Raw genomic sequence first — 26,902 nt, forward strand, 5'->3', positions numbered from 1 at the left:
ATTTAAAACCACATTTTAGAGCTACTGGGAATGATTTGATATTAAAAAAGAGAAGTTCAGATACAAACAGAAAATCTGCTTATGCATCATCTGTTTCACAACAGCAAGGGGCAGTTTAATATCCCAGAAGGCGCAGCTTACCAATAGTAACGTAGGATCAGAAACAGCTGAACAGGTTCAAGTTAAGTACTTCTTGCACTGGATTGGTCAAGTATCGGTAACGCACAGAGTAGGTGCTAGCTAAGCAGTGAATTATCTTGGCTCACTGACATCCTAGGCATACACAAAAACTCTATATCAAAAATCTCAAATGGAAAACATCTGTAATGAATTTGTACTTAGTGCCCAGCTAGTACACCAGAGCCTTACGATAAATCCCAACCTCAGGGTTCACGTCTTGGAACTGTGTTCTAATGTTCTAACATAGCCCTTCTGTTACTTCCAGTCAGAAATCCCGATGGAGAAGTTCCAAAAAGGGTATTGCCTTGGATCATATTCCATGTTAGAGTGAGGTTCTTCTTTACAGCTTGTACTTCATCTGAGCTTGATGTCAGGCCAGCAAAGGAAATGTTCTGGAAAGTTTCTTGTAAAGTGGGGGTTCTTTTCATTTTAAATAGCTGTAAATATGTGACAAAATAATCATGGTCTTGTCACTTTAATTCCTCCAGAACACTTCTCCCCAGACCATTTCTTTCCTTTCTCATTAAAAGCCTCATGAGGCCCATGGGTAGGGCACTCAGGAACACTATTTGGGAGGGGGAAAGATATTACTAGAATCCCAGGTTCATTTCTCCAATGGTCATATTTCTGCCTGGGCTTATCCCTTTTCTGCCAGATTGAGCTCTTTATTGCTCACACCACTCAAAATAGCCATGAGCACCAATATTCACCAACTACTCAAGCTGTCTTTATTGTATTTACTTTGTATCCCACCCACATAAACCACTCTCCCTAGATCCCTTAAGCATTTCAATTGCTCTTTTCCATTTCAAGCATCTCAATTCCAGAGAATGGAAACTTGGGCACAGTCTTATTACCAATTAAAAAGGGATTCTCACTACTTTGCTCTAAGAAGTTATTTGCCCATATCTATGTCAGTTACTCAAAACCATATTGGCTTTTTAAATGCCATATCAATTGCACACTCTTAATTTAGTTTACTATCTCCTATCACCTGTAGACTTTAAAGAGCATGAATCAAACTTACTTTTAATGACGATCTATGTGTGTGTTATTTATAACCAGGACAAAAATGTAATATGCTGCCGAAAAATTTTCCCAGAATAGTCTGAATTTTTATTAAATATAGATTGTTACAATTATTTTATAATATTTACACTCCTCAAAAACTTTAGGTAAACACAGATTGTACAACTTCCATGGAAGAAGCTGGGCAAGTTTCCCTGACTCAGGAAAGCATACTAGAGCTGTAGTTACTTGTAGTTCCTACCCCACCTCCAAACCAAAAAGCAGTGTTTAGGAAAATGCCAACCATATTTAGTCTAGAATAGGGGATGGGAATGGAAATGAGCAAAGTCTATAAAGAATCTAAAAATGGTTTTCTTTACAACCTCTTCATCAGAGCTTTAACTGGGTACACCCCAATTTCTGTTTGGTAGACAGTTAACACAGGGAGCGTTTTCTTTACCTTCTCCTACTAAAATCTTCTATACTAAAACCTTCTCTGTGTGTATATGTGTTTCTGTGTATATGTCTCTCTGTCTCTCTTGCTCTGTCCTTCTCTCTCTTTCTCTCTTCGCTCACACATACACATACACAAAGAGAGATGGAAAAGACAACCATATTCCTAAGTATATATCTAAGTAAAAAGCAACAGACTTCACAGTCTGGACACACAGCTGTAGAAAAGTTAGTGGTATATATAGCCTTGGGTGGGGCTTCCCTGGTGGCTCAGTGGTAAGGAATCTGCCTGCTGATGCAGGAGACATGAGTTTGATCCCAGGATCGGGAAGATCCCCCAGAGGAGGAAATGGAAACCCACTCCAGGATTCTTGCCTGGGAAATCCCATGGACAGAGAAGGCTGCTGAGCTACAGTCCATGGAGTCGCAAGAGTCAGACACAACTGAGTACAATAGCCTTGGGTAAGGAGGACAACCAACATTGCCTTGGGTAAGGAGGACAACCAACATTTACCGAGAGGGCTAATGAAGATTAAATGAAATAACTTATTAAAAGATACTAGCAGAGTCCTATAACATACCTTTAAAATGTATTTTCCTTCTTCTCTACTCTGGTTTAAATTATGAAGCATTCTGATTAGAGTGAACTTTGTCATTGAAAATTGAAATGTCTAGCTTCCTAGACCAATGTAAAAATGTCACTGAAAATTGGAGATGTAGTTTTGGGGAAGTGAGAGGCAAGGGGTTAAAATTTTCCTTTAGTTTCAAATGGGGTTTGTCTTTATGCATTTCTCTCCAAACGGTAGCTGTGGCACTATCTCTTTAGTCCTCAAAACAAAGGAACCTATTTGCAGAGTGCTCCAGGGTGGCCCTGAGTGGCACTTTAAAACACCCGTTTTGAACTGCTCTAGGCAGTTCAGCGAGGCTGGATACAACAATAGATGCTGAGAATGAGTTTGAATGGTACAAAAAAAAGGGGGGGGGGTCTCCTGTCCATTGCAAACAGAATGCACAGCTAAAGAAAGTGAAAAATGTGAAAGGAGAAAAGGGAATTTCAGGATGTGCTAAAATTTTAGCAACTGAAAAGAGTACAAAGAACTGGGATCTAGGCAACAGAGGGCAGGTCAAGCAGGCCTAATTATTTATCATATAGTTTCCACAGACAGCGATAGTCAAGTACATTATTTTACCTATGTGTTTTTTTTTTTTTTTCTCAGTACTATAGATTTTGACACAGGGTTCTTTTTAGAAAGCCACCAAGTATAACTAATACACATGATGAACTTCACCCAATAACAAAACAGAGTGCCTAGATTTCTGTCTCTTTATGTAGAGGCTGCAATCCATTTCTGATTCACTTCTTCCAAAGTATCAGTGCTGTTTAACTAATGAAATCATCCTGAAAGGGGTACATTACTGGTTCAAAGAAGATTTGTCAGAGAAAGAAATGGAAGCTGAAAAGTAATGGGTAATGAGTGGCTAAGGGGTGATCAACCCAAAAGAGGATATTTAAAGGGTCTAGGAGAGCTAAAATGTATAAAGAGTGTCTATGACCTAAACACTGGAGTCAGGAGCTCTTTCTTCTGATTAACTCTACTTTTTTATCCCTAGACATCAAGGCTTAACAGTTAACTCTCAATAGTAAGCCAATATGAATAGAAAAATAGCACTGATAGAGGTGTAGAATAGAATGTAGATCTCATTTGTTTAATTGAGATCATAATTTGTTAAATCACTTCTGAGGATAATCCACTTTAGGACATTAAAAATATGTAAGCAATTCATAAAAAAAGAAATGCGATGTCCCATGTGTCAAAGGAAACAATGTTCCTACTTGATTTCTGATCTATACAGTGATCACTGTAGCCTTTGAGACCCTTAAGAGGATTATTCCATCTAGATAGCCAAGCGTTCTCAAGTTGCACTTCCAACACTGCATCCAATAGCCACATGTAAGTATTTAAAATTTCAGTTTAATTACAGTTACGTAAAATTTAAAAATTCAGCTCCTTAGTTTCAGTAGCCACACTTCAGTGCTCAATAGACACATGTGTTGGACGGTAAAGACAGAGGTTATTTCACCATCACAGAAAGCTCTATTGGACAGCACTGGGCTAGACACAACAAGGTCAAGACTTTGAGTTTAGACCAAATAATTCAAACCATTTTCAATGATAGCTTTCCCACAACTAATTAATGCTTGTATCTACAGAGAATATTGATTAGGATGGAACATTTTACTTTTGACTTTGGACAATGGTCTTCAAAATTCAGTTGTACAGAAGCATCATCTGTGGAGTTTGCTAAATGCAGATAATTCATAGAGTGATTCAATAGGTCTGGAACAAGCATCTAGGAATTTGCATATTAGACACGTGTCCTAGGCAATGCTGACATGGGCAGTCCTCAAACCACATTTTGAGAAACATTGTGATTATGCATCAAAAATTCCAATGATTGGTTTACACACTCTGCTTCATTTACTTGGATGGGAAGGTATTAATATGCGTACACAGGCAAGCTCTTGTCTCTACAAAAGTGCAAACTGTTCCACAAAGGCAAAAGAAGGAGATTTCAAAGTGTAGTAGATCCAAGCAAGGATAAATACAGAGAGAAAAATCAAGAAGACACACACTAGAAACAAATTTTTTGAACAGAATATTCCAGAATATCTATGCACGACAGAAACTATATAGCCATTCAGTTTCTGGAACTCTCAGGCCCTGGGGAAAGCTTGGTGGTGTAATTTCTGAAGATCTAAATACTGTATGTAAATGCTAAGTATGTACAAGGTACTAGACTATATGCTAAGAGATTAGTAAAATAAGGTTTTTAACTTAAAGGAATTCAGTTAGGGGAGGAAGAGAGACCAAAAATAAATATAGTAGCAGGTGTCATTTCAGCTGAACCTTAAATGTTGAGTAGCTCTGGAGTTACAGGCAAGGTAGAACAATGGCAGTTAAACATGAAGAGAAGTAGAGAACAACATGAAAAAAAGCACAGGAGCTTGAAAATCTGGAGCATACCTGGTGACCTACAAGTGATCTAGAGTGGCTAGTGAGTAGGATTTAGAGAAGGCTGTGTCGTGGGATGGAGAAAGCAATGGCACCCCACTCCAGTACTCTTGCCTGGAAAATCCCATGGACGGAGGAGCCTGGTGGGCTGCAGTCCATGGGGTCGCTGAGGGTCGGACACGACTGAGTGACTTCACTTTCACTTTTCACTTTCATGCATTGAAGAAGGAAATGGCAACCCACTCCAGTGTTCTTGCCTGGAGAATCCCAGGGACGGGGGAGCCTGGTGGGCTGCCATCTATGGGGTCACACAGAGTCGGACACGACTGAAGTGACTTAGCAGCAGCAGCAGCAGTGTAGTGGGAGGTGGGGTATAGACGCATTCTGGGTAATGGGGACAAGACCATGGATGGCACTGAATGCCTGTCTGGGAAAAAAAAAAAATCCTTCAGAATGTATTTGAGGAGAGTAGTGATATGATAAGATCTGCATTTAGGAAGAACACTAACAGCTCAGCATAAAATGGAGTGGGGAGAGAGTGGATGCTGGGAAGATGTGCTATGATTTGGTCATTTGGCTCCATAGAAAAACTGTACTCTGGTTGACTGTTTGTTCTTGAAAAAATCTGGGAATCAAGAGAGAAGTAACAGAATATGAAAGAGACTTCTTAAAGCTGAAATTCTGAAGAAAGAGCATGAGTAGAGGCAATGTGTAGATGCTGTTGGGAATACAATGATCCATCATGACTTTGGCAGTAGAAAGTAACAGCAATTAGGGTCAGAAAGAAAGTATAATTCTTGCAGTCTGGTGAGCAGACAGTTCTACACAGTCTAAGAATTCTGAAGGTTTGGACAATGGGGTACCTTCTATGGGTGGCACACAAGTGAGCTTCTTTAATGAAGCGTCCTTTAAGATATACAACATATTGCATTGTAATTAAGGGTATAAGCTCTGGAGTCAGACTTCCTGTAATTGAATCTTGATTCTGCTGCTTAGTAAGTAATTGTGCAATCTGTAGGCAAGTTACTTAAATTCTGTGTCCCATTTTTTCTACCCTTAAAATGGAAATAATATCACCTACTTCATAGGAATGCTGTGAAGGTTGATGAGTTCATACATATAAGGTATTTATAACATGGCCTGGCACATAGTAAGCACTCAATAAATGTTAGCTAGAATTATCCTGTGTGTGTATCAGTGAAAGACACACACTTACTTGTGCTGTATTCAATGTTCAATAACCCTTGAAGGCATCAGTGTTATATCTAAGGGGTGGTGATCAGTATAGTTTAGCAGTCCAGGGGACATCTGCAGTACACTATCCTGCTTAGGCAGCAGACCTTAATATTGCTTAAAATGAGTATCTTAAGTCCTTGTTGGAAAAAGACAGATATGAGTAAGTTTTTCAACTTGTAAATATTCTTAGTGCTTCCCCTTAAGTAAGCTAGTGCAAGTCAACACCAGCATAATACTGGCTGGTGTAGACTAACCTTATACGCCAATTCATAAGACCTGCCTTACACATCCCTAAATCACACTCAAAGGTATACTGAAGGGAAAGATCCACCAGATAACCAGCCTAAACAGCCAGAACCTAGAAACCTATTCCCGCTCTAATTTTTCTTGGCCTCAAACAGCAGGGGGGGAAATGATTATTTTGCAGATGAAAGGCTTTCTTTCACCAATGAAAAAAAATATCAGTTTCTTTAAAAATCCTAATAAGGTCTTTTTCGTTTATGTTTAAAGTGCACATTTCCAGAAAGTGGAATGGATTGAGGGGTGCTAGTCAGAGCTTCTGACTGCACAGGAAATTCACCACCTGAAACCAAGTTTAACATGGTGCTTCCAGTCACATGCCTAGTTTTCCCTCTAACCTTCACCCATTCCCTGAAGTTCCCTCCTGTATTTTCTTTAAGAGTCAGATTCCATTTAAGTAATGATAAAGGAGCTTTATATTATCCTCCTTTCCTTTTTGCTAGAAGGAAATTATATAGCTTTAAGATATGTTAAAGTAGAAAGATATCTTAGATAAGGATAAATTCTAATTACATGGTAGCTGAGACAATATTTCTATTACCATCTTTCTGAAAGTCTCATAAACAGGTCATAACAATCCGTGCCCTATCTCTGACTCATTTTCTTTTCTTTTTTTTCTGACTCATTTTCTTGACAACATTCTCAAATATTCATTGTCAAATGCTGAGGAAGAGTTATCTATGATGTGAGCATCCAGCCATTTCCCCAGTACATGGCACAGTCTCTAACAAATTCAGGTCAAAGAATGAGTGCTTCAAGAATGTTTCCTGAAGAGGTTTTAAAGAATGTTTCACCAGAGCACTAGTATGACTACCCAAGTATCTGGGTTTTTCTGCTGAAGTGATAACACAGTTTTAAACAGTATTCCTTTCAGTGGGATAGAACCTGTGTTTTTTTCCCCTTTAAATGAATGAATTTAAAATTGAGAAACCATTTGGGAATTTTAAAAGATGAGAAAATTCATCCATTTTACATCCATACATAGATGGATGGATAGATGATAAAAATAGAAAGAAAAGTGTGAAACTGAGCCAGCTGTATATCCTTTCTATTGACCTGGATAAAATACTCAAATTTTAAAACATAAGCCCTTCATACTCGGCCAGTATATTTTAAAGTCTACACATACTTTTACCAAAACAATTGTATATGTTTGTAGAGCAGAAATATTAAAAACAAATGAGCTTGTTTTAGAAGGAAAATATCCCACACTAACCTTTTCAATTGGACAACATTTTACTTCTCAATAACTTTACAAGGTTCTGGCAATGGGATCATACTTATCAGTAATTACCTTAACTGTAAATGGGTAGAATGCCCCAACCAAAAGCAAAGACTGGCTGAATGGATAAAAAAACAAGACCCCTACATAGGTTGTCTACAAGAGACCCACCTCAAAACAGGGGACACATACAGACTGAAAGTGAAGGGCTGGAAAAAGATTTTCCATGCAAATAGGGACCAAAAGAAAGCAGGAGTAGCAATAGTCATATCAGATAAAATAGACTTTAAAACAAAGGCTGTGAAAAGAGACAAAGATGGTCACTACATAATGATCAAAGGATCAATCCAAGAAGAAGATATAACAATTATAAATATATATGCACCCAACATGGGAGCACCACAGTAAGTAAGACAAATGCTAACAAGTATGAAAGGAGAAATTAACAATAACACAATAATAGTAGGAGACTTTAATACCCCACTCACACCTATGGATAGATCACCTAACAGAAAATTAACAAGGAAACACAAACTTTAAACGATACAATAGACCAGTTAGACCTAATTGATATCTATAGGACATTTCATCCCAAAACAATGAATTTCACCTTTCTCTCAAGCGCACATGGAACCTTCTCCAGGATAGATCACATCCTGGGCCATAAATCTAGCCTTGGTAAATTCAAAAAAATAGAAATCATTCCAAGCATCTTTTCTGACCACAATGCAGTAAGATTAGATCTCAATTACAGGAGAAAAACTATTAAAAATTCCAACATATGGAGGCTGAACAACATGCTGCTGAATAACCAACAAATCACAGAAGAAATCAAAAAAGAAGTCAAAATTTGCATAGAAACGAATGAAAATGAAAACACAACAACCCAAAACCTGTGGGACACTGTAAAAGCAGTCCTAAGGGGAAAGTTCATAGCAATACAGGCATACCTCAAGAAACAAGAAAAAAGTCAAACAAATAACCTAACTCTACACCTAAAGCAACTAGAAAAGAAAGAAATGAAGAACCCCAGGGTTAGTAGAAGGAAAGAAATCTTAAAAATTAGAGCAGAAATAAATGCAAAAGAGACAAAAGAGACCATAGCAAAAATCAACAATGCCAAAAGCTGGGTCTTTGAAAGGATAAATAAAACTGACAAACCATTAGCCAGACTCATCAAGAAACAAAGGGAGGAAAATCAAATCAATAAAATTAGAAATGAAAATGGAGAGATCACAACAGACAACACAGAAATACAAAGGATCATAAGAGACTATTATCAACAATTATATACCAATAAAATGGACAACGTGAAGAAATGGACAAATTCTTAGAAAAGTACAACTTTCCAAAACTGGACCAGGAAGAAATAGAAAATCTTAACAGACCCATCACAAGCACGGAAATTGAAACTGTAATCAAAAATCTTCCAGCAAACAAAAGCCCAGGTCCAGACGGCTTCACAGCTGAATTCTACCAAAAATTTAGAGAAGAGCTAACACCTATCCTGCTCAAACTCTTCCAGAAAATTGCAGAGGAAGGTAAACTTCCAAACTCATTCTATGAGGCCACCATCACCCTAATACCAAAACCTGACAAAGATCCCACAAAAAAAGAAAACTACAGGCCAATATCACTGATGAACATAGATGCAAAAATCCTTAACAAAATTCTAGCAATCAGAATCCAACAACACATTAAAAAGATCATACACTATGACCAAGTGGGCTTTATCCCAAGGATGCAAGGATTCTTCAATATCCGCAAATCAATCAATGTAATACACCAAATTAACAAATTGAAAAATAAAAACCATATGATTATCTCAATAGATGCAGAAAAGGCCTTTGACAAAATTCAACATCCATTTATGATAAAAACTCTCCAGAAAGCAGGAATAGAAGGAACATACCTCAACATAATAAAAGCTATATATGACAAACCCACAGCAAACATTATCCTCAATGGTGAAAAATTGAAAGCATTCCTTCTAAAGTCAGGAACAAGACAAGGGTGCCCACTTTCACCATTACTATTCAACATAGTTTTGGAAGTTTTGGCCACAGCAATCAGAGCAGAAAAAGAAATAAAAGGAATCCAAATTGGAAAAGAAGAAGTAAAACTCTCATTATTTGCAGATGACATGATCCTCTACATAGAAAACCCTAAAGACTCCACCAGAAAATTAATAGAACTAATCAATGACTATAGTAAAGTTGCAGGATACAAAATCAACACACAGAAATCCCTTGCATTCCTATACACTAATAATGAGAAAACAGAAAGAGAAATTAAGGAAACAATTCCATTCACCATTGCAATGGAAAGAATAAAATACTTAGGAATATATCTACCTAAAGAAACTAAAGACCTATACATAGAAAACTATAAGACACTGGTGAAAGAAATCAAAGAGGACACTAATAGATGGAGAAATATACCATGCTCATGGATTGGAAGAATCAATATAGTGAAAATGAGTATACTACCCAAAGCAATCTATAGATTCAATGCAATCCCTATCAAGCTACCAACAGTATTCTTCACAGAGCTAGAACAAATAATTTCACAATTTGTATGGAAATACAAAAAACCTCGAATAGCCAAAGCTATCTTGAGAAAGAAGAATGGAACTGGAGGAATCAACCTACCTGACTTCAGGCTCTACTACAAAGCCACAGTTATCAAGACAGTATGGTACTGGCACAAAGACAGAAATATAGATCAATGGAACAAAATAGAAAGCCCAGAGATAAATCCACGCACATATGGACACCTTATCTTTGACAAAGGAGGCAAGAATATACAATGGATTAAAGACAATCTCTTTAACAAGTGGTGCTGGGAAATCTGGTCAACCACTTGTAAAAGAATGAAACTAGAACACTTTCTAATACCATACACAAAAATAAACTCAAAATGGATTAAAGATCTAAATGTAAGACCAGAAACTATAAAACTCCTAGAGGAGAACATAGGCAAAACACTCTCTGACATAAATCACAGCAGGATCTTCTGTGACCCACCTCCTAGAATATTGGAAATAAAAGCAAAAATAAACAAATGGGACCTAATTAAACTTAAAAGCTTCTGCACATTAAAGGAAACTATTAGCAAGGTGAAAAGGCAGCCTTCAGAATGGGAGAAAATAATAGCAAATGAAGCAACTGACAAACAACTAATCTCAAAAATATACAAGCAACTCCTACAGCTCAACTCCAGAAAAATAAATGACCCAATCAAAAAATGGGCCAAAGAACTAAATAGACATTTCTCCAAAGAAGACATACAGATGGCTAACAAACACATGAAAAAATGCTCAACATCACTCATTATCAGAGAAATGTAAATCAAAACCACTATGAGGTACCATTTCACACCAGTCAGAATGGCTGCGATCCAAAAGTCTACAAGCAATAAATGCTGGAGAGGGTGTGGAGAAAAGGGAACCCTCTTACACTGTTGGTGGGAATGCAAACTAGTACAGCCACTATGGAGAACAGTGTCGAGATTCCTTAAAAAACTGGAAATAGAACTGCCTTATGATCCAGCAATCCCAGCTCTGGGCATACACACCGAGGAAACCAGAAGGGAAAGAGACACATGTACCCCAATGTTCATCACAGCACTGTTTATAATAGCCAGGACATGGAAGCAACCTAGATGCCCATCAGCAAATGAATGGATAAGAAAGCTGTGGTACATATACACAATGGAGTATTACTCAGCCATTAAAAAGAATACATTTGAATCAGTTCTAATGAGGTGGATGAAACTGGAGCCTATTATACAGAGTGAAGTAACCCAGAAAGAAAAACACCAATTCAGTATACTAACGCATATATATGGAATTTAGAAAGATGGTAACAATAACCCTTTATATGAGACAGCAAAAGAGACACTGATGTATTGAACAGTCTTATGGACTCTGTTGCAGAGGGAGAGGGTGGGAAGATTTGGGAGAATGGCATTGAAACATGTATAATATCATGTATGAAACGAGTTGCCAGTCCAGGTTCGATGCATGATACTGGATGCTTGGGGCTGGTGCACTGGGATGACCCAGAGGGATGGTATGGGGAGGGAGGAGGGAGGAGGGTTCAGGATGGGGAACACATGTATACCTGTGGCGGATTCATTTTGATATTTGGCAAAACTAATACAATTTGTAAAGTTTAAAAATAAAATAAAATTAAAAAAAAACTTTACAGGGTTCTACCTTCATTCATATTGATGTATAAATTAATCAAAACACTAATGTTTTTCCACATAATCTATAAAATTAATCTGGAAAGCACTTACATATTAAAATAAATGTTGGGCTAAAAATAGCTCAGACAAAATCTCAAGAGTTCTATCAGAGAACATTTTTTTAAGTAAATGACTGAATTTAGTCTTCTTGACTAGTAGCTTAAGTCAAATTTACCCTGGATCCATCAACTGAGAGGCAGCCTAGTATAAGGGTGAGAAAAAGCACAGGTTCTTGAATCACATCAATTAACCACTGAGTCTGGGCTCTGCCACTTGTTAGATGTGAGACGTCAGGCCAGTTCCTTATCCTCTGAGTCTCAGTTTTCTTACCTCTAAAATGGAGATCATTATGCCACTTGACTTCACACAGGGTGGTTATAAGAAAAGATCAATCAAGTATATGTAAAATAATTGTGTAAATGTTTTACATTATATCCCCTATGAATCAATAACCACCAACTATATAGTAATTATAAGTTGTTTTTTTAATAGAGTAAAAAATCCATGATGAAATGAAGCAAGTATTCACTATTAGTATACAATTACAATTCAGTCATAAAAGCCACCTAGTTAGCTTTGATATTATTCATTAGGTCACCCTGGAATTCAGAGATGGCAAAGAGATAATGTCACTATTTTTTTAACATAAACATTTTTATTAGCATAGAGAAGTTCTTTCCAGATATAGAAATTCCAGTAACATAACATTTTCCAGCATTTTTCACTGCCTGAAATTTAAACCAGTAACACAGGTCCATGAGAAATCTCTATTTATTGAATAAAGCAGTATTTTCCATGAAAATATATCTATTTAGTTTTGCAGTGGAGAAAACGAGATAGTCTCTGGTTTTCATCCAAAGAGAAAAACCTCAACAACTTCACACATTAAAAAGGTACAGAGACGGCTCTTCTGGAGTCAAGCATGCATTAGAGTGTGGAGAAAACATCCAACAAGCACAACTCTCCAACACTTAGTGAAACAAACCAACCGCTACTCAAAGAAGAAACTGAAGCTATAAATTCAAATAAACGGGCTGCAGGGAGACTACACAAACCTGCTGTTGCTTTAATTGCAGACAATTCAATTCAGCAGCTGTTGGTCCAGGCACTAAGGTTCACTGTATGCTCTTCAGCGTAACCTTGAAATATTGTCACTCACTCACTTCTCCACATCATCTGCATGCTGTCCAATTAATGAGGAGCGAAATCAACTGTCAAACCACGTATCAAAACAGAACATGATCTTTTAGCTCTTAAGCACAGGAGCACAATATTTTAAGGACAATAAAGCAAGAATGGAGGTGTAAGCCCTTGACAATAAATGATATTCAAACTTATCAAAACATGTGGCTGTAGAAAATAAGCTTCTGTTCTGCTCGGCAAGAAAGTGAAACTTTCTCAAGGTTTTTTTTTATTTGGGAGGATCCTTTCTGATTAAGTGCTATATAAGAAGCCTTTCAAACAACATTCACCAATACCTGATCAGTCTCTAAGTTCTTCATTATTATGGACCAATATGTTTCTGAAAGCTTAAGAGAATACTTAAAGAACACTTCTGGTCCAATGATATTTTACAGTACAGATGGTTTGGAGCTGGCATGTTTAGCCTTGCTCTTTCCAGCACTTTTTTTCTACCAGGAGAACAAACAACAATAATATATAATGTTTATCAATCTGAGTTAATAAAATAAAAATAAATTTACCAAACAAATGTGTTCTGGAATGCTTCCTGTTTGAAATTTACTTACTCTTAACTATATCTCAAATCTAGACAACCAATTAACAAATAGAGGAGTTAATAAACTCAAGAGAAACACAACATACTAAGTGTTTTAAAAATTGCTTTTTGCTTCCAAAGCACTGTCTTCTGTGCAAACACTCTAGGCTAGATCACAGACTACCAGTTGCAGACATAAGACTTGAGAAATTCAATACAAGAATACAGCAGAGAAGCATGCACAATTAAGGGATCGGGACTACCAATTTAACAGAGAACCCAGATCTTACATAGCAATCTGCTACAAACATTATAGCTAGGGGCAGGCATATTTTATGCAGCTATTTTGTTTAGCTCATTAGAACCTTATTTGTCCTTCAGTACAGTTGAACTGGAGGCAAAATAAGAAAGGAATGCACTTTGAAACAAAAGAAAATTTTCAGATGAAATAAAACATACTATACCTGAATATTGGACTAGGAACATCGTGACACTCTTCAGGGAACTGTTTCACGTTGTATATGCTACCGTGAGTTATTCTCGCCTTAACCTCTTCTCTTCACAAAAAGAAAAGCCAAAGCACCCCAAACCCCCACTACACACTACCCCTAACCCACCTCCCCATTGAGGAAAAAAAAAAAAAAAACAGCTACAATTCAGCTCAGATCCGATGCTTCTGTTTAGCTCAGCTTCAGCCGAGCAACTGAGCTCTAGCAACGGAGCATAGGGAGGTGGATTCCGATGCCAGTAGCACTTCCATCTACTTCACTTACACAAAAGCAGGCAGTGGAAAATCCAGGAGCCTTGAAGACAAGGGCTGGAACTGGCTTTTATGAATTGCTATTACTGCATGTGTCACCATCCATCTCCAATGACGGACACTTATAGGCTGAATTGGGAGTGGAGGGGGTGGGGTGGCGGAGGTTGGAGAGCAGGTGGAGAAGCAATTAGCAGTATGTTCATCGGAGAATTCGTTCGGGATTTCATACATCAGTGCCTAAAGAAACAGCATGCAGTTGACAAATCAGAACTTTACGATTTGCATGCCTTAGAAGGAATCTTAGCTCACAGCCCCAAACAAAATAATGCCTGCCCACTCTTATAGAGCATGGAAAGTCACCCCTCTGCTTTCTTTTTCCTCCAGCCACCCCTGTGCCTGAGAAATCAACATTCAGAATGAATATTTGCTAATTTTCCCTAAAGAATTGTATTTAAAAGTCTGGAAGCAAAGGAAGTATAAAGAAATTAAATTATACTGAACATGACATCTCTTAACAAAAAGGCAAGAAGCTAATTATTTTAAGCCAACCATCCTTAGTCCCATTCCCCAGGTGCAGCTTTCATACCTATAATCAATGGATTACACAACTTTTGTGCATATATTTAACACCGAAAAACAATATCTATACCTAAAAATAGTTCAGTTATATTCCAGGTGAGAAGCTAGGAGCTAGGTGCAGGAATCTCTCCGCAGGTGATCTTGAAGAAGGCACTTTATAAGTGCTTTAGTTTACTCATCTGCTAAACTGAAGCACCTTTTTTTTAGACTTATTGCAAAAAGAATCATGAGTAGGAAGAAAAAGGAGACAGTCTCAGGAAGAAAACATGACACAACTGGAGGAGTACTGAGGTTGAGTATCAGGAAATCTGAGTTCAGGTTCCAGTTCTACAACGTTCTAGCTGTGTTACCCTGGGCAAGTCATTTAACTTCTTGCAGCATAAGTTCCCTTATTTTATCAATTGTACATAGTTGTACCCATTCTGCACAAAGGATTGCTATGAAGAGTTAATGAAATAATAGTTACGAGAATGCTTTTGTAAACTGTAAAGGACTATAAAATTGTATGGGATTATTATTATTATACCCTGAGACAAACCTTGCCTAAATGACTGAAATGAGACACCTCTATCATATAAGGAAAATAAAAAGAAAGGACCAATATACTTTCATGAAACATTATCCAACTCTTCTAATTTTAAAAGTAGAAGGAACTAGTGTTTGCTCTTAAAATTCCACAGGAGAAAATTTTTTGAAAAGAAAAACTTTAATATCTGATATATAATACATCAAAAGTTTATTAAAGAGACGGAAGCCTTCTAATCCCTTCTTTCCTTTCTAAAAAGTCAGTCAAGTTTTTGGTAAGGTCTAGTATTATGTCCCATCTGGAATGAAAGTTACTAGACAATGAGCATCTCCTTTTGTTAAATCTTCCTATTAACCTGGTACATCCTTACTACCCAGTGTGTGGAAAAGGATTCAGGTTGATTATCTAAATCTACAAGGTAAAACTCCAAAGTCATGCTTTATGAGCCTCCAAGCTGCTTTGATACTATATATACAGGGACCAGCTGGCTTCATTTGGGACACAGTTTTAGTACATGAAGTCCTGGGATGGCCAACGATCCAGGCAACGTCTAGGGGCCTATGGTTCAGCCAACTCCCACATGTCCTGATTTTCATCTGTATGATGGTTTCCAAAGTGTGTGTCTGTCCACATGGGCCAAATCTGAAGCAGCCCAATGAAAGGTGGGAGTATAGCAGAAATATCAGGTGGCAGCTCCCCTGAGCCCCCTCCAATGCCATCGGTGAACTCAAACAAGTACCTAGCCTACTTCCTGTGAGAAGAAAGACAACTTTGTTTTTTCTAATTGCCCCCTTGAATGTCATTGCCAATACTGAAAATTTAAGTAAAATATGTATCCAAATTCTATATTAAATTAATGGGGAAAATGGATAAGTAGAGAAGAGAGGGGAGGGAAGGAGAGTAAAAGAATCTGAAGTGAGAGCTTTTTTTCCCCCTATGCAGAAAAACACTTGCTAGAATCATCCAAAACCTCACCTCCTAGAAAGTGCTTGCCTTCTGAGGTACTAGAAATGGCCCTTTTACTACCATAGCTGTAATCTTAGCCTTCCAACTGCTTAGGTAAACAGTCAAGAGCTTGAAAAAGCACTGGTAGACCTGGCACCAGAACTTTCCTTTGGCATTTGGAAAGCCAGGCGGGTAGAACACAGTTCTCTAAGGGGCCTCATCATTGCAACCCTCCACCAGTGATTCTTGTCTGGAGAATTCCAAGGACAGAGGAGCCTGGTGGGCTATGGTCCATGGGGTTGCAAAGACTTGGACACAACTCAGTGACTAGCACATCTGTGGCATGGCTGGTCACTAATAAAGTTGTCAGCCCAACTTCAGTTACAGCAAAGGAAGCTGGCCTGAGACTAAAATACACACTGTTAAGAAAGGAACAAAGTAGTATTTCAGAACCAAGCTGATCTGCCATTGGGCATTGCAACTGAATTGTTGCACACATGTAAGCTTGAAATTCATATTTCCCAAGTTCCTCAGAAGGCCCATTCAAAGTAAAGGGGAAAGGCCAAGAAAGATGATCTTTTGTCAAAAGGTGAGGATCATGTCTAGAACATGACTGATAGTATGTCCCCAAAGGCAATAAACTAGGGTAGAAGGCAGCAGTTTCAACCCATATTAGCAAGAATGGAAATTAAAGCATCAGAGAATCCTGATAAAAACAAATAGACAAACATATACATCAAAGCCCATTGCAATGTTTCCATTATCCTAATTTCAATCTCCAGAACATAAACACTAGTGGTTCCCTAATCCACTTGAGCTCCTTCTCAGCAACCGTCACCATGCCCGACTGATCTTTTCAAATGAATTCCTGTTGTTAACCACCTTGGATACCGAGTACTTTTATCAAAAACAAAAATTCCAGTGCAAGATTTCAAATAACAATGAAACTTGAACCAAACCATGAACCTAAACAAGAAGAAACAACACTCGTTTTCTAAATCCCAACAAAATGGAACTGTTAATAGCTTGAAAGCAGTAACAACTAGTGAATCGATCTGAACTAGACGAATGCTTCATGTTTTCTGAATCAATCAAACTTGTACCAAACCCTGAGAGTCCAATCAGTTCAAGCTCCTGCAAAGAGCACACATTGAGCCTTGCTTTCACCTGCCTGAGAGCCCACAATGAACCATGGTACAGCACTAAGTAGGAGTTGGGAAAACTGCATTCTCCAATTTGTTTTCACTGTTTGACCTTGGTCAAGTCACTTATCCTCTTTTTCACTCAGCCTGCTTTCTTTGAAATGATTGGGGTAGGATTACCAATATCCCAGGTCTAATACTCTATGCGAATTGTGAAATTTAGTCTAGCAACAAAATAGATGATGTCACAATTTGGCCCTAATCTTCAGGAAGCTGAGAGATGGACCACCCCAACTCTCGTAAGAATTCATGTTTCTAGCTTTTTTTGAAACATGCTTCACATTAGAACCGGGCAACTGTCTTTACTCACTGGGCAAATGTGCCTTGGGAATAGTCAGCCCAATATTCCTTTTCAGAACGTTTCTTTGCAAAACATGTTTCAGGAGCAGGTTGTTTTCCTCAAATGAAAGCTACAGGTAAGTGGTCTGGTCCCTAAAAGGAAGAAGGAAGGAAGGAAGTGATCTAAATTATGCAAAGTACCTACTGCATGCCAAACATGGCATGATACTTTATTTTTTCAATCACTCCTCACAACACAACTATATGGTATGTATTATCATCCTAAGTTTATAGGCAAGGAAACTGAGGCTTACTGATGTTAAGTAACTTGCTTGCAGTCACCCAACTGCTAAGCGATAGATCTAGGATTTGAACTCAAGCAATCTGAATCCATTCCTATACCAACAGTCTAATGATTAAAGTCTGAATGACTGAATTCCTTCTTAATTCAGTGATTCAATTGGACTTTCTGGTTCAATACAGTAAATGTAAATCCCCTTACATTTATACTGGATAGACAATTAAAACAAAAATTTTATCCAACAATGTGGTTAACACTACTGGGCTCTGCAGTCTGACAAACCTGAGTTTCTTGAATTCTGGCTTATGGACAAGGTACTTAACCATGCTGAGTCTCAAGTTTTCTTATCTGGCAAATGGGGAAAGAAGTAGTGCTTACTCACTGGGTTGTTGGAAAGTGTTAATGGTGTGGTAGCAACTAGCACAGTGCTTGGCACAACGTAATTATTCAATAAATGCATATTAGAGCTGTACTTGTGTTCATAAGCAACAGAGCAAGAAAGGAAAGGTTACAAAGAGAAAGGAAACTAGGGTTCATTGAACTCAAGTACTCTTTGGCCTGTAGCACAGATTTAGTTTGAAAGAGGTTTTCAGTGGCCCATCCATACTCTCTAAAACTAAGCTGAGTCTTGCTGTAGATTAGCATATTCATGAAGTGACATGATTATACTAATTGGTGGTGCCTAAGTAGTAGCAAGGAAACTTGTCATGTACTCTGCTGAGCAGCAATTGTCCCTAGTTTCCTGGAATCTCTCCTTCTAAAGAGAGGGTTGGAACGCAGCAGATAAAAGTACTGCTGAAAGTACCAGGTGGTCTAAGGCCCCCATCTCCCCCCAATTCTTCAAGCCCCAGCTTCTGTTTCATTCACTCATGGCCCTCTGTGCAGAGACACCTCTCCTCCCTTAGTTAATTCTAGTTTCATTGTGACTCTTCCCCTAGCTCTAGCTCTGTCTCTGCTCATCAGTGTCAAGTGGTGTTTATGGAATGCGTGTCTGGCACTGTACTAGGTGAACTGGAGGGACATCATCCAAAACTGCGTCAGAGACCTGTGTCCCATGGCCAAACAGATCTAAGATCCACAGGTAGATCAGAAGTTTTGCAACACAGTAAACACAGATATAATTGGAAGAACAGCTTGACTTCAGAGCATAAAATAGTTTGTTCATCTAGTTAATGATACACAAACTGAAGAACTTAGAATAATATAGCTGTCAGCAACCCAATTTGAAATGCATAAAAATATGGATAGATGGAGGAAAAGGTGATAAAGCAAATAAAGTGCTAATTCTAGAATTTGAATGGTGGCTATATGGGTGTTCACTGTGTAATTCTTTCAACTTTTCTATATATTTAATTTTTTCATCATAAAAGGTTGAGGGAAAAAGGAGAAGGGTAGGTAAAGGGTACAGCTTTTTCAACTTCAAATGTTTCAGAACAAAATGACCATATTTATATGTCGAAGCATAAATCAAATACAGTAAAACGTTAAAAATTGGTGAATCTGAGTGAATGATACGTGACAGTCCTTATACGACTTTTTAAAAAATTTTCTTCTTCTCCTTTTCTTTTGCTGTATATCAATAATGACTTAGTCTTTAAGACAGTAACCAGGGTGTCCCTTTTCTGGGAAGCCTCCTTCAGTGCCCTCACCTGTTCTCTAAATTTTATGATTCTTTTATAAATATTTTTTCTATATTTAAAATTATTTCAAAATAAAAATTTTATAGTTAGTTTATTGAAAACTGACCCCTTACATTTAGTGTCTCAGTTGCCATTTTTAGTAGAGAGGATATTAAGTTCATAGTAGTAAGGTCCATCTAGTCAAAGCTATGATTTTGCCAGTAGTCATATATGGATGTGAGAGTTGGACCATAAAGAAGGCTGAGTGCTGAAGAACTGATACTTTTGAACTGTACTGTTGGAGAAGACTCTTGAGAGACCCTTGGACAGCAAAGAGATCAAGCCAGTCCATCCTAAAGGAAATCAGTCCTGCATATTCATTAGAAGGACTGGTGCTGAAGCTGAAGCTCCAATACTTTGACCTGATGTAAAGGGCCAACTCATTAGAAAAGACCCTGATGCTGGGAAAGATTGAAGGCAGGAGGAAAAGGGGATGACAGAGGATGAGATGGCTGGATGGCATCACTGACTCAACGGACATGAGTTTGAGCAAGCTCCGGGAGATGGTGAAGGACAGGGAAGCCTGGCGTGCTGTAGTTGCAGTAGAGGGTCACAAAGAGTCGGACACAACTGAGTGAACAACAAGTAGAGAAATTGAAAAGAATGGCGGGGGTGAGGAACAATACTCAACCCATAGATATATTTGTGTGTGTGCGTGTGTGTGTGTGTGTGTTAAGTCGCTCAGTCATGTCCTACTCTTTGTGACCCTATGGACTGTAGCCCACCAGGCTCCCCTGTCCATGGGATTCTCCAGGCAAGAATACTAGTGGGTCGCCATGCCCTCCTCCAGGGGATCTTCCGGATCCAGGGATCAAACCTGCATCTCTTAAGTCTTCTGCGTCAGCAGGCAGGTTTTTAACACTAGCGCCACCTGGTTGGGTGCCTACTACATGCAATACACTGTGCTAGGCACTGTGGCAGATTCAGTTAGAAACATAATCACCACCCTGAGAGGGCTCACAGTGTAGATGAGGGAAAGCCAAAGCAGTGTCTGAGAGGGTAACTGGCTGGCCAGATAAGTTCTGTTAGGAACGAAGTATGAAGACGGGAAAGGCAGGTTGTAGCCAAACCGCAGAAAGTATTGAATGCCAGGCTAAAGAGTTTGGACCTCATCCTATGGATGATGGGAAGCCATTTATAGTATCTGAGTCAGAGAAATAATATGCTCCAAAACTGATTGGCTAGATAGGACCCTTTGGGCACAGTTCTCTTCATTGTGCATTTATTTTATACTCATGTACTTCTGGCCCTTATATCTTCTACTTCCCTTATTTCAATGTGGCCTTTAGGGATTTCCAAGGGTGCTGCCCATTTTTTGTCTGTGTGTAACTAGAGGTTCTCAAATTATTTTTCAACTCAAGTAAAGACAACTAGGCCACTGCAGTCATTTCTTCACGTGTTACTTGCTGTCCGTTTCTTAAACAGGCACCTCTTCACCCTCTGTCCTTTTCTCTCCCTCAGACCCACTGACTCAGTAAGCAATAAATAAGCCTCAGATGGTTTTTTAAACTAGCAGCTATGCTTTGAAACTCTGATTTCCTTCATGAGTATCAAGCCCAAGTTACTACTGGGACCACTGGTTTGAGTTGGAAAGAATGAATATTCAGCTAAGCAACACGTGAAGGTGTGCAGGAAGCTCTGACCTGCGTGTAGAAGGAAATGATTATTCACAGTGATCCTTGTACAGTGAACAACCTAGTGGAGATGGCATTCCTGAATAGGGGCAAGTGATTAGAGCAGGTCTCTCAGACTGCCTTCCCTAATCACTTCCCAAGTCAAAAGGTGGACTTTCTGTCTCCAGTTTTTTCCCCATAAAGCCCATCCCCCAATCGAATCATGTTATGCCTCCATTTAAAACCCTGTGCTGGCTCATCCCCGCTTATAGGATAAAGGTCAAGCTCCTTAACAACAAACTTCCTTCACCAACTGGCCACAAGAAACCTTCCCAGATCCTTATCCTGTGCCCTCTTCTACACTCTCAGTGACTCATACACAATATCTCACCTTTTTCTGAACAATTCATTTTTACACATGTGACTGTTTTGCATGTGCTGTGTTCCCTCTTTCTGGAATTCTTTCCCACCACCCCTTTGTCCACCAAGATTCTAGGCAATGCCCACTCATCTTGTGATTCAGCACAGTTAGACTCTGGTCTGTAAGGAGCCCACCCCTAGCTGTAATTTCCTCCATCATGTTCCCAGGATACCTTATAACATAGCTCTTTCTCTGAGCACCTTTGTTATTGTAATAAAATGATTGGTTTGCCTGTCTGTCTTCCCAACTTGACTGTGAGCTCCTTAAGGGCAGGCAGGGACAACTTCTAATTCATCACTGTATTCCTAGCACTTGGCAAAAGGCCTGGTCCTGTATATGTGCTTAAATGTCTATTGAGTAAATAAGCTTGAATATCAAGTGCTCCTTAAATTCGAACTAAGCATCTCTTGAAAGGTGAAAATTAGAATATTATGTGACCAAAGTAATCCTAGTGAAGTGTGTTCGAGGACTTGATTGAAGAAGAAATGGTAGAAGGGCATATCATGGGGCCTAACTGTGGGACAGTTTCGACCCCAGGAAGCTCTTAGTGGCAGTTGTTGCTGGCTAAGAAGAGCAGCTGGAGTGGATGAGAAGGGCCCTGACTAGGGATTTCCCCAAAGTTGTCTTCACAGTTCACTACTGAAGCCATGTTGTTTATGTAATATTCTCTACACAGTGTTTCAACTGTTCTGAATTACAGCCAGACTTGTATTTGTGCTCTCCCTGCCTGATATATTTGGACCAGCCTTATTAATGGAGTCATGGAAAGTTCTCCAGTTCCTAGTCTCACCTATCACTATCATGCTTAATGGACCATTGAAAAACTGAGAACCAAAAAGGGGGACAGGGAGGAGCTAACAAAAACCATCTTTTATTTTTCTCCTAGATTGCCAATATCTGTCCCCAGACCTCCCAGCCTACAGCCCCTTCTACTATGTATCAGTAAAGGCAAAAAAAGGACAATGAGGATTATAGCAAAACTTGAGACTTTGCAGGCAAGAAAAAGAGGATGCAACACTGGGTCCTGGCATATAAATCTTTAGACATATGATCAGTTGCCACTTCTAGAAAGTAAACATTTCAGCTGTTTGAAACAAATAGCAAAATCAATTAGCCCTTTCTGTAGACTAAACTGAGGTGTGTGCTGAACTTTTTTAAAAACAGAGTCTGTTTTGATCTTCAAAAATGTCAAACTGGTAAACACTTCACTTTTTTTTTTGTACATATAAATCTAAAAGCCAAGTCTATCTTGAGCAAGATTTAAGAGACATAAAATTTGTCTGAGGTGTCTGCCAAATCTCCGCAGTAGAGACAGAAACCCTGGAAAAGCTGACACAGTCATAACTCTCACAACATCCCCAGCAGGTTTGTGCAGGGCTGGACGTATAGAAAGTCTCTGTTTCTTCCCTCAAACAGTTTGTAAATAGAGAAGTAGATCATTTGCTTATCAGCTATCTGGGAGCTCATTTTTTGCCTATATATCCCACAGAGGAAAAAGAGGAAAAAAAAAAAAAGAATAAATCCCCACTGGCAGGTATCCCAATTTTCAGTGTAGTAAATTTTCATTTATATGATGGGTCTGCTTGTTGAAAGCTTCTCTTTCTTTCCTTTGCTCTTTCACACTCATTCTTATATGTACACTAGATCTCTCTGTCTGTCTGGAAGGCATGAAAAGGGGATATTTATAAGTATCTAGGGCAGTGCCTAGCAGAGTGCTTTGGACATAGTAAGCTCACAATAAATCATCAAATGAAACTCTACTTGCAATTTCAATGTATTTGATCATGGAGCAGAACTATGCATTCTTTTTACTGGAGTATACAACGGTGAGAACTCCTTACAAGGCGGTATCATTTTATTCTGACAATTCATGCTTAGGACCTCTATCCTTTAAATTGCATCCATTTTTGCACAATGGGTATTATTTGTAAGAAAAATGAAGGAAAGACCACATGGCAGGATCCTGAGTGACAATATGAACACTGATATATTTTTGTAGAGAAAATCAGATATCACATATTCACCTGATTGTGCATCATTATGGTAATCCACTACATATGTCTAAGATCACTTAACAATGCAAGAATATAGTGCATGCATGAGCTGCATTCTGTAAATAGGATTAACAGTTGAATTCAACCAAGGTCTTCCCTGGGGACAGATTGCTGGAAAATACATCTACATGACATTTAGAAAAAATAAATTAACCAATGACACTGGCTCCCATGAGACACGTTGTTTCTTGTACATTCAATTCTATCACAGTTTTCTGTAGCTCTTTGCTGACATCCCCATCCCAAAAGACATAGAATTTCAAAACAGAAAGAAAAACAGAGCAATTGGAGCTCTTCTGTCTCTCCTGCATGAAGTGTTGTATACACAAAGGAAGGATTTCTGTACATTAACACAATGTGAATAGTGATGTAGTGAGATCATGTCAGTCTGGACTGTTCTTGTTATGCTGTGGTCACATATAACTTGCCCAAGGGAATGAACCAAGTCTGGATGCATACTGACAAAGACTGGCAGGAGCCGCAGAAAAACGAAAGCTGTATTATGACAAAGGAGTTTGATTTTTTTCTGAAAAAAAAATGTTCTTTATTCTGATTATTTTCTTACCACTTTTATTTAATTAGTTTTACTCATCTGTAAATAGGGATAACTATTGTGTGTATTTAACGTTTTTACTCTGAGGATGAAATGAAACACTGCTAACTTGCCTGGTACATAATAGTTAACCCATACAATGAACACCAATATTTGGGTAGCATTAGCTAAACACCTATTAGGCATCAGGCACTGGCCTAAGTCTCCAAGAAAAGTAAGCTGTGGCAGGAAAAAGTGATGCTGGAAACAAAAGCAGGGAACTGATTTTCAAAGGCTTTATAAACAGTCTAAGAAATTTAGATTTTTATCTAGAGGACAATGGGCAGCCTTTGAACTATTTTATACAGGCTGGATAGCTTTAGACTTGTGATTTAGAAACATCATTCATTCTGTCAGCATTGGTGGAGAAAGGATTAGAAGGGAGGAAGGCTGGAGGCAGTAGTAACTCTGGGTAGAAGTCATGTGTGTTACAGGGTAGGAGGGGGCAGTATGCCCCATACTAAGGCAATGGTAATAGCGGTGGACATGGAGAAAGCATTTTTAAATAACTTTTTTAAAATGTACAAATATATTATTATAGAGGATTAGCAAAAATATGGAAAAGGCTAAAAATAGAACTCATGTAAACTTTCTATTTAAAGGAAAACTCCATTAATAATTTGTTATGTATTTCACATTCTGGGATTTTCCTATGTACACTGATTTGGGGGGTGAGCATACATGTGTGACGTGTGTGTGTGTGTGTGTGTGCGCGCAAACAGATCAGCTTTATAATTTAAATTTTCTCTTAATATATCATAAACAACTTTCTATATCATTAAATATTCTTTGGGAACATCAATTTATATGGTTATTTAGTAATCCATAGATGTATCATCATAGATTTAATTCAAACCTCTAGTATTAGACATCTAAAATGTATTTTTTTTTCTTTTTTTCCCGTCTTTCTTTTTTCTTTGTCTATTATAAACAATTCTGGGCTAGACATCCTGGGAGCTAAATTTTTAGAAACTTCACATTGATTTCCTCAGCATAGAGCCCTAGAAGTTGAAAGCTATGTTCCATTTGCAGATTTTTTATTGATATTGACACATTCTTTCCACAAAGGCTTGATCAAATTACAGCCCCACTAGTAGTGTCTATGAGTAGGAGGAGACCCCTTTCAGAGTGATTTCAAGGATGAGATCAACTGGATTTTGTGGGTAGAATGGAGGGGTGGATCCTTGGTAGAGTATCGGGGCAGGAGCAATGTGAACTCTGTTAAGAGGAGCAAAGCAATGGCCCGGCCTAAGGAACAGCAGGCTGGGTGGATAAATGTGAGAAAAAAAAAAAAAAAAGATAAGGGAAACCACAGGAAAAGTGGGAGAAAATGAAAAGAAAAAAGAAACCTCTAGTGAAGTTAATAAGGAGAAAAGGAAAGATATTCCCATTTGAATGCAGAGTTCCAAAGAATAGCAAGGAGAGATAAGAAAGCCTTCCTCAGTGATAATGCAAAGAAATAGAGGAAAACAACAGAATGGGAAAGATTAGAGATCTCTGCAAGAAAATTAGAGATACCAAGGCAACATTTCATGCAAAGATGGGCTCGATAAAGGACAGAAATGGTATGGATATAACAGAAGCAGAAGATATTAACAAGAGATGGCAAGAATACACAGGAGAACTGTACAAAAAAGATCTTCATGACCCAGATAATCTTGATGGTGTGAGCACTCACCTAGAGCCAAACATCCTGGAATGTGAAGTCAAGTGGGCCTTAGAAAGCATCACTATGAACAAAGATAGTGGAGGTGATGGAATTCCAGTTGAGCTCTTTCAAATCCTAAAAGATGATGCTGTGAAAGTGGTATGGTCAATATGCCAGCAAATTTGGAAAACTCAGCAGTGACCACAGGACTGGAAAAGGTCAGTTTTCATTCCAATCCCTAAGAAAGGCAATGCCAAAGAATGCTCAAACTACCTACCGCACAATTGCACTCATCTCACATGCTAGGAAAGTAATGCTCAAAATTCTCCAAGCCAGGCTTCAGCAATACATAAACCTTGAACTTCCAGATGTTCAAGCTGGTTTAAGAAAAGGCAGAGGAGCCAGAGATAAATTTGCCAACATCCGCTGGATCATGGAAAAAGCAAGAGAGTTCCAGAAAAACATCTACTTCTGCTTTACTGACTATGCCAGAGCCTTTGACTGTGTGGATCACAATAAACTGTGGAAAATTCTTCAAGAGATGGGAATACCGGACCACCTGACCTGCCTCTTGAGAAACCTGTATGCAGGTCAGGAAGCAACAGTTAGAACTGGATCTGGAACAACAGACTGGTTCCAAATTGGAAAAGGAGTACGTCAAGGCTGTATATTGTCACCCTGCTTATTTAACTTCTATGTAGAGTACATCATGAGAAACGCTGGGCTGGAAGAAGCACAAGCTGGAATCAAGATTGCCAGGAAAAATACCAGCAACCTCAGATATGCAGATGACACCACCCTTATGGCAGAAAGTGAAGAGGAACTAAAAAGCCTCTTGATGAAAGTGAAAGAGGAGAGTGAAAAAGTTGGCTTAAAGCTCAACATTCAGAAAACGAAGATCATGGCATCTGGTCCCGTTACT

At 38.5% G+C, this 26,902-nt stretch overlaps 1 protein-coding gene across 11 annotated transcripts in view; it reads right to left on the reverse strand.

Annotated features, from left to right (window-relative positions):
• Positions 1 to 26,902, reverse strand: part of ENOX2 (ecto-NOX disulfide-thiol exchanger 2) — a 287,975-nt gene that overhangs the window by 255,655 nt on the left and 5,418 nt on the right. The window contains exon 1 of one of the 11 annotated variants that reach the window (XM_070783666.1): positions 13,846 to 13,964. The exons of the other annotated variants lie outside the window; for them this stretch is intronic. Within the exon in view, the coding sequence (XP_070639767.1) occupies positions 13,846 to 13,867 (22 nt within the window). The 5' untranslated portion in view covers positions 13,868 to 13,964. Of the gene's footprint in view, positions 1 to 13,845; positions 13,965 to 26,902 lie in introns of those variants that run through there. 11 annotated transcript variants of the gene reach the window in all.

The sequence above is a fragment of the Bos indicus genome, chromosome X (assembly GCF_029378745.1).
Source record: "Bos indicus isolate NIAB-ARS_2022 breed Sahiwal x Tharparkar chromosome X, NIAB-ARS_B.indTharparkar_mat_pri_1.0, whole genome shotgun sequence".
NCBI lineage: Eukaryota > Metazoa > Chordata > Mammalia > Artiodactyla > Bovidae > Bos > Bos indicus.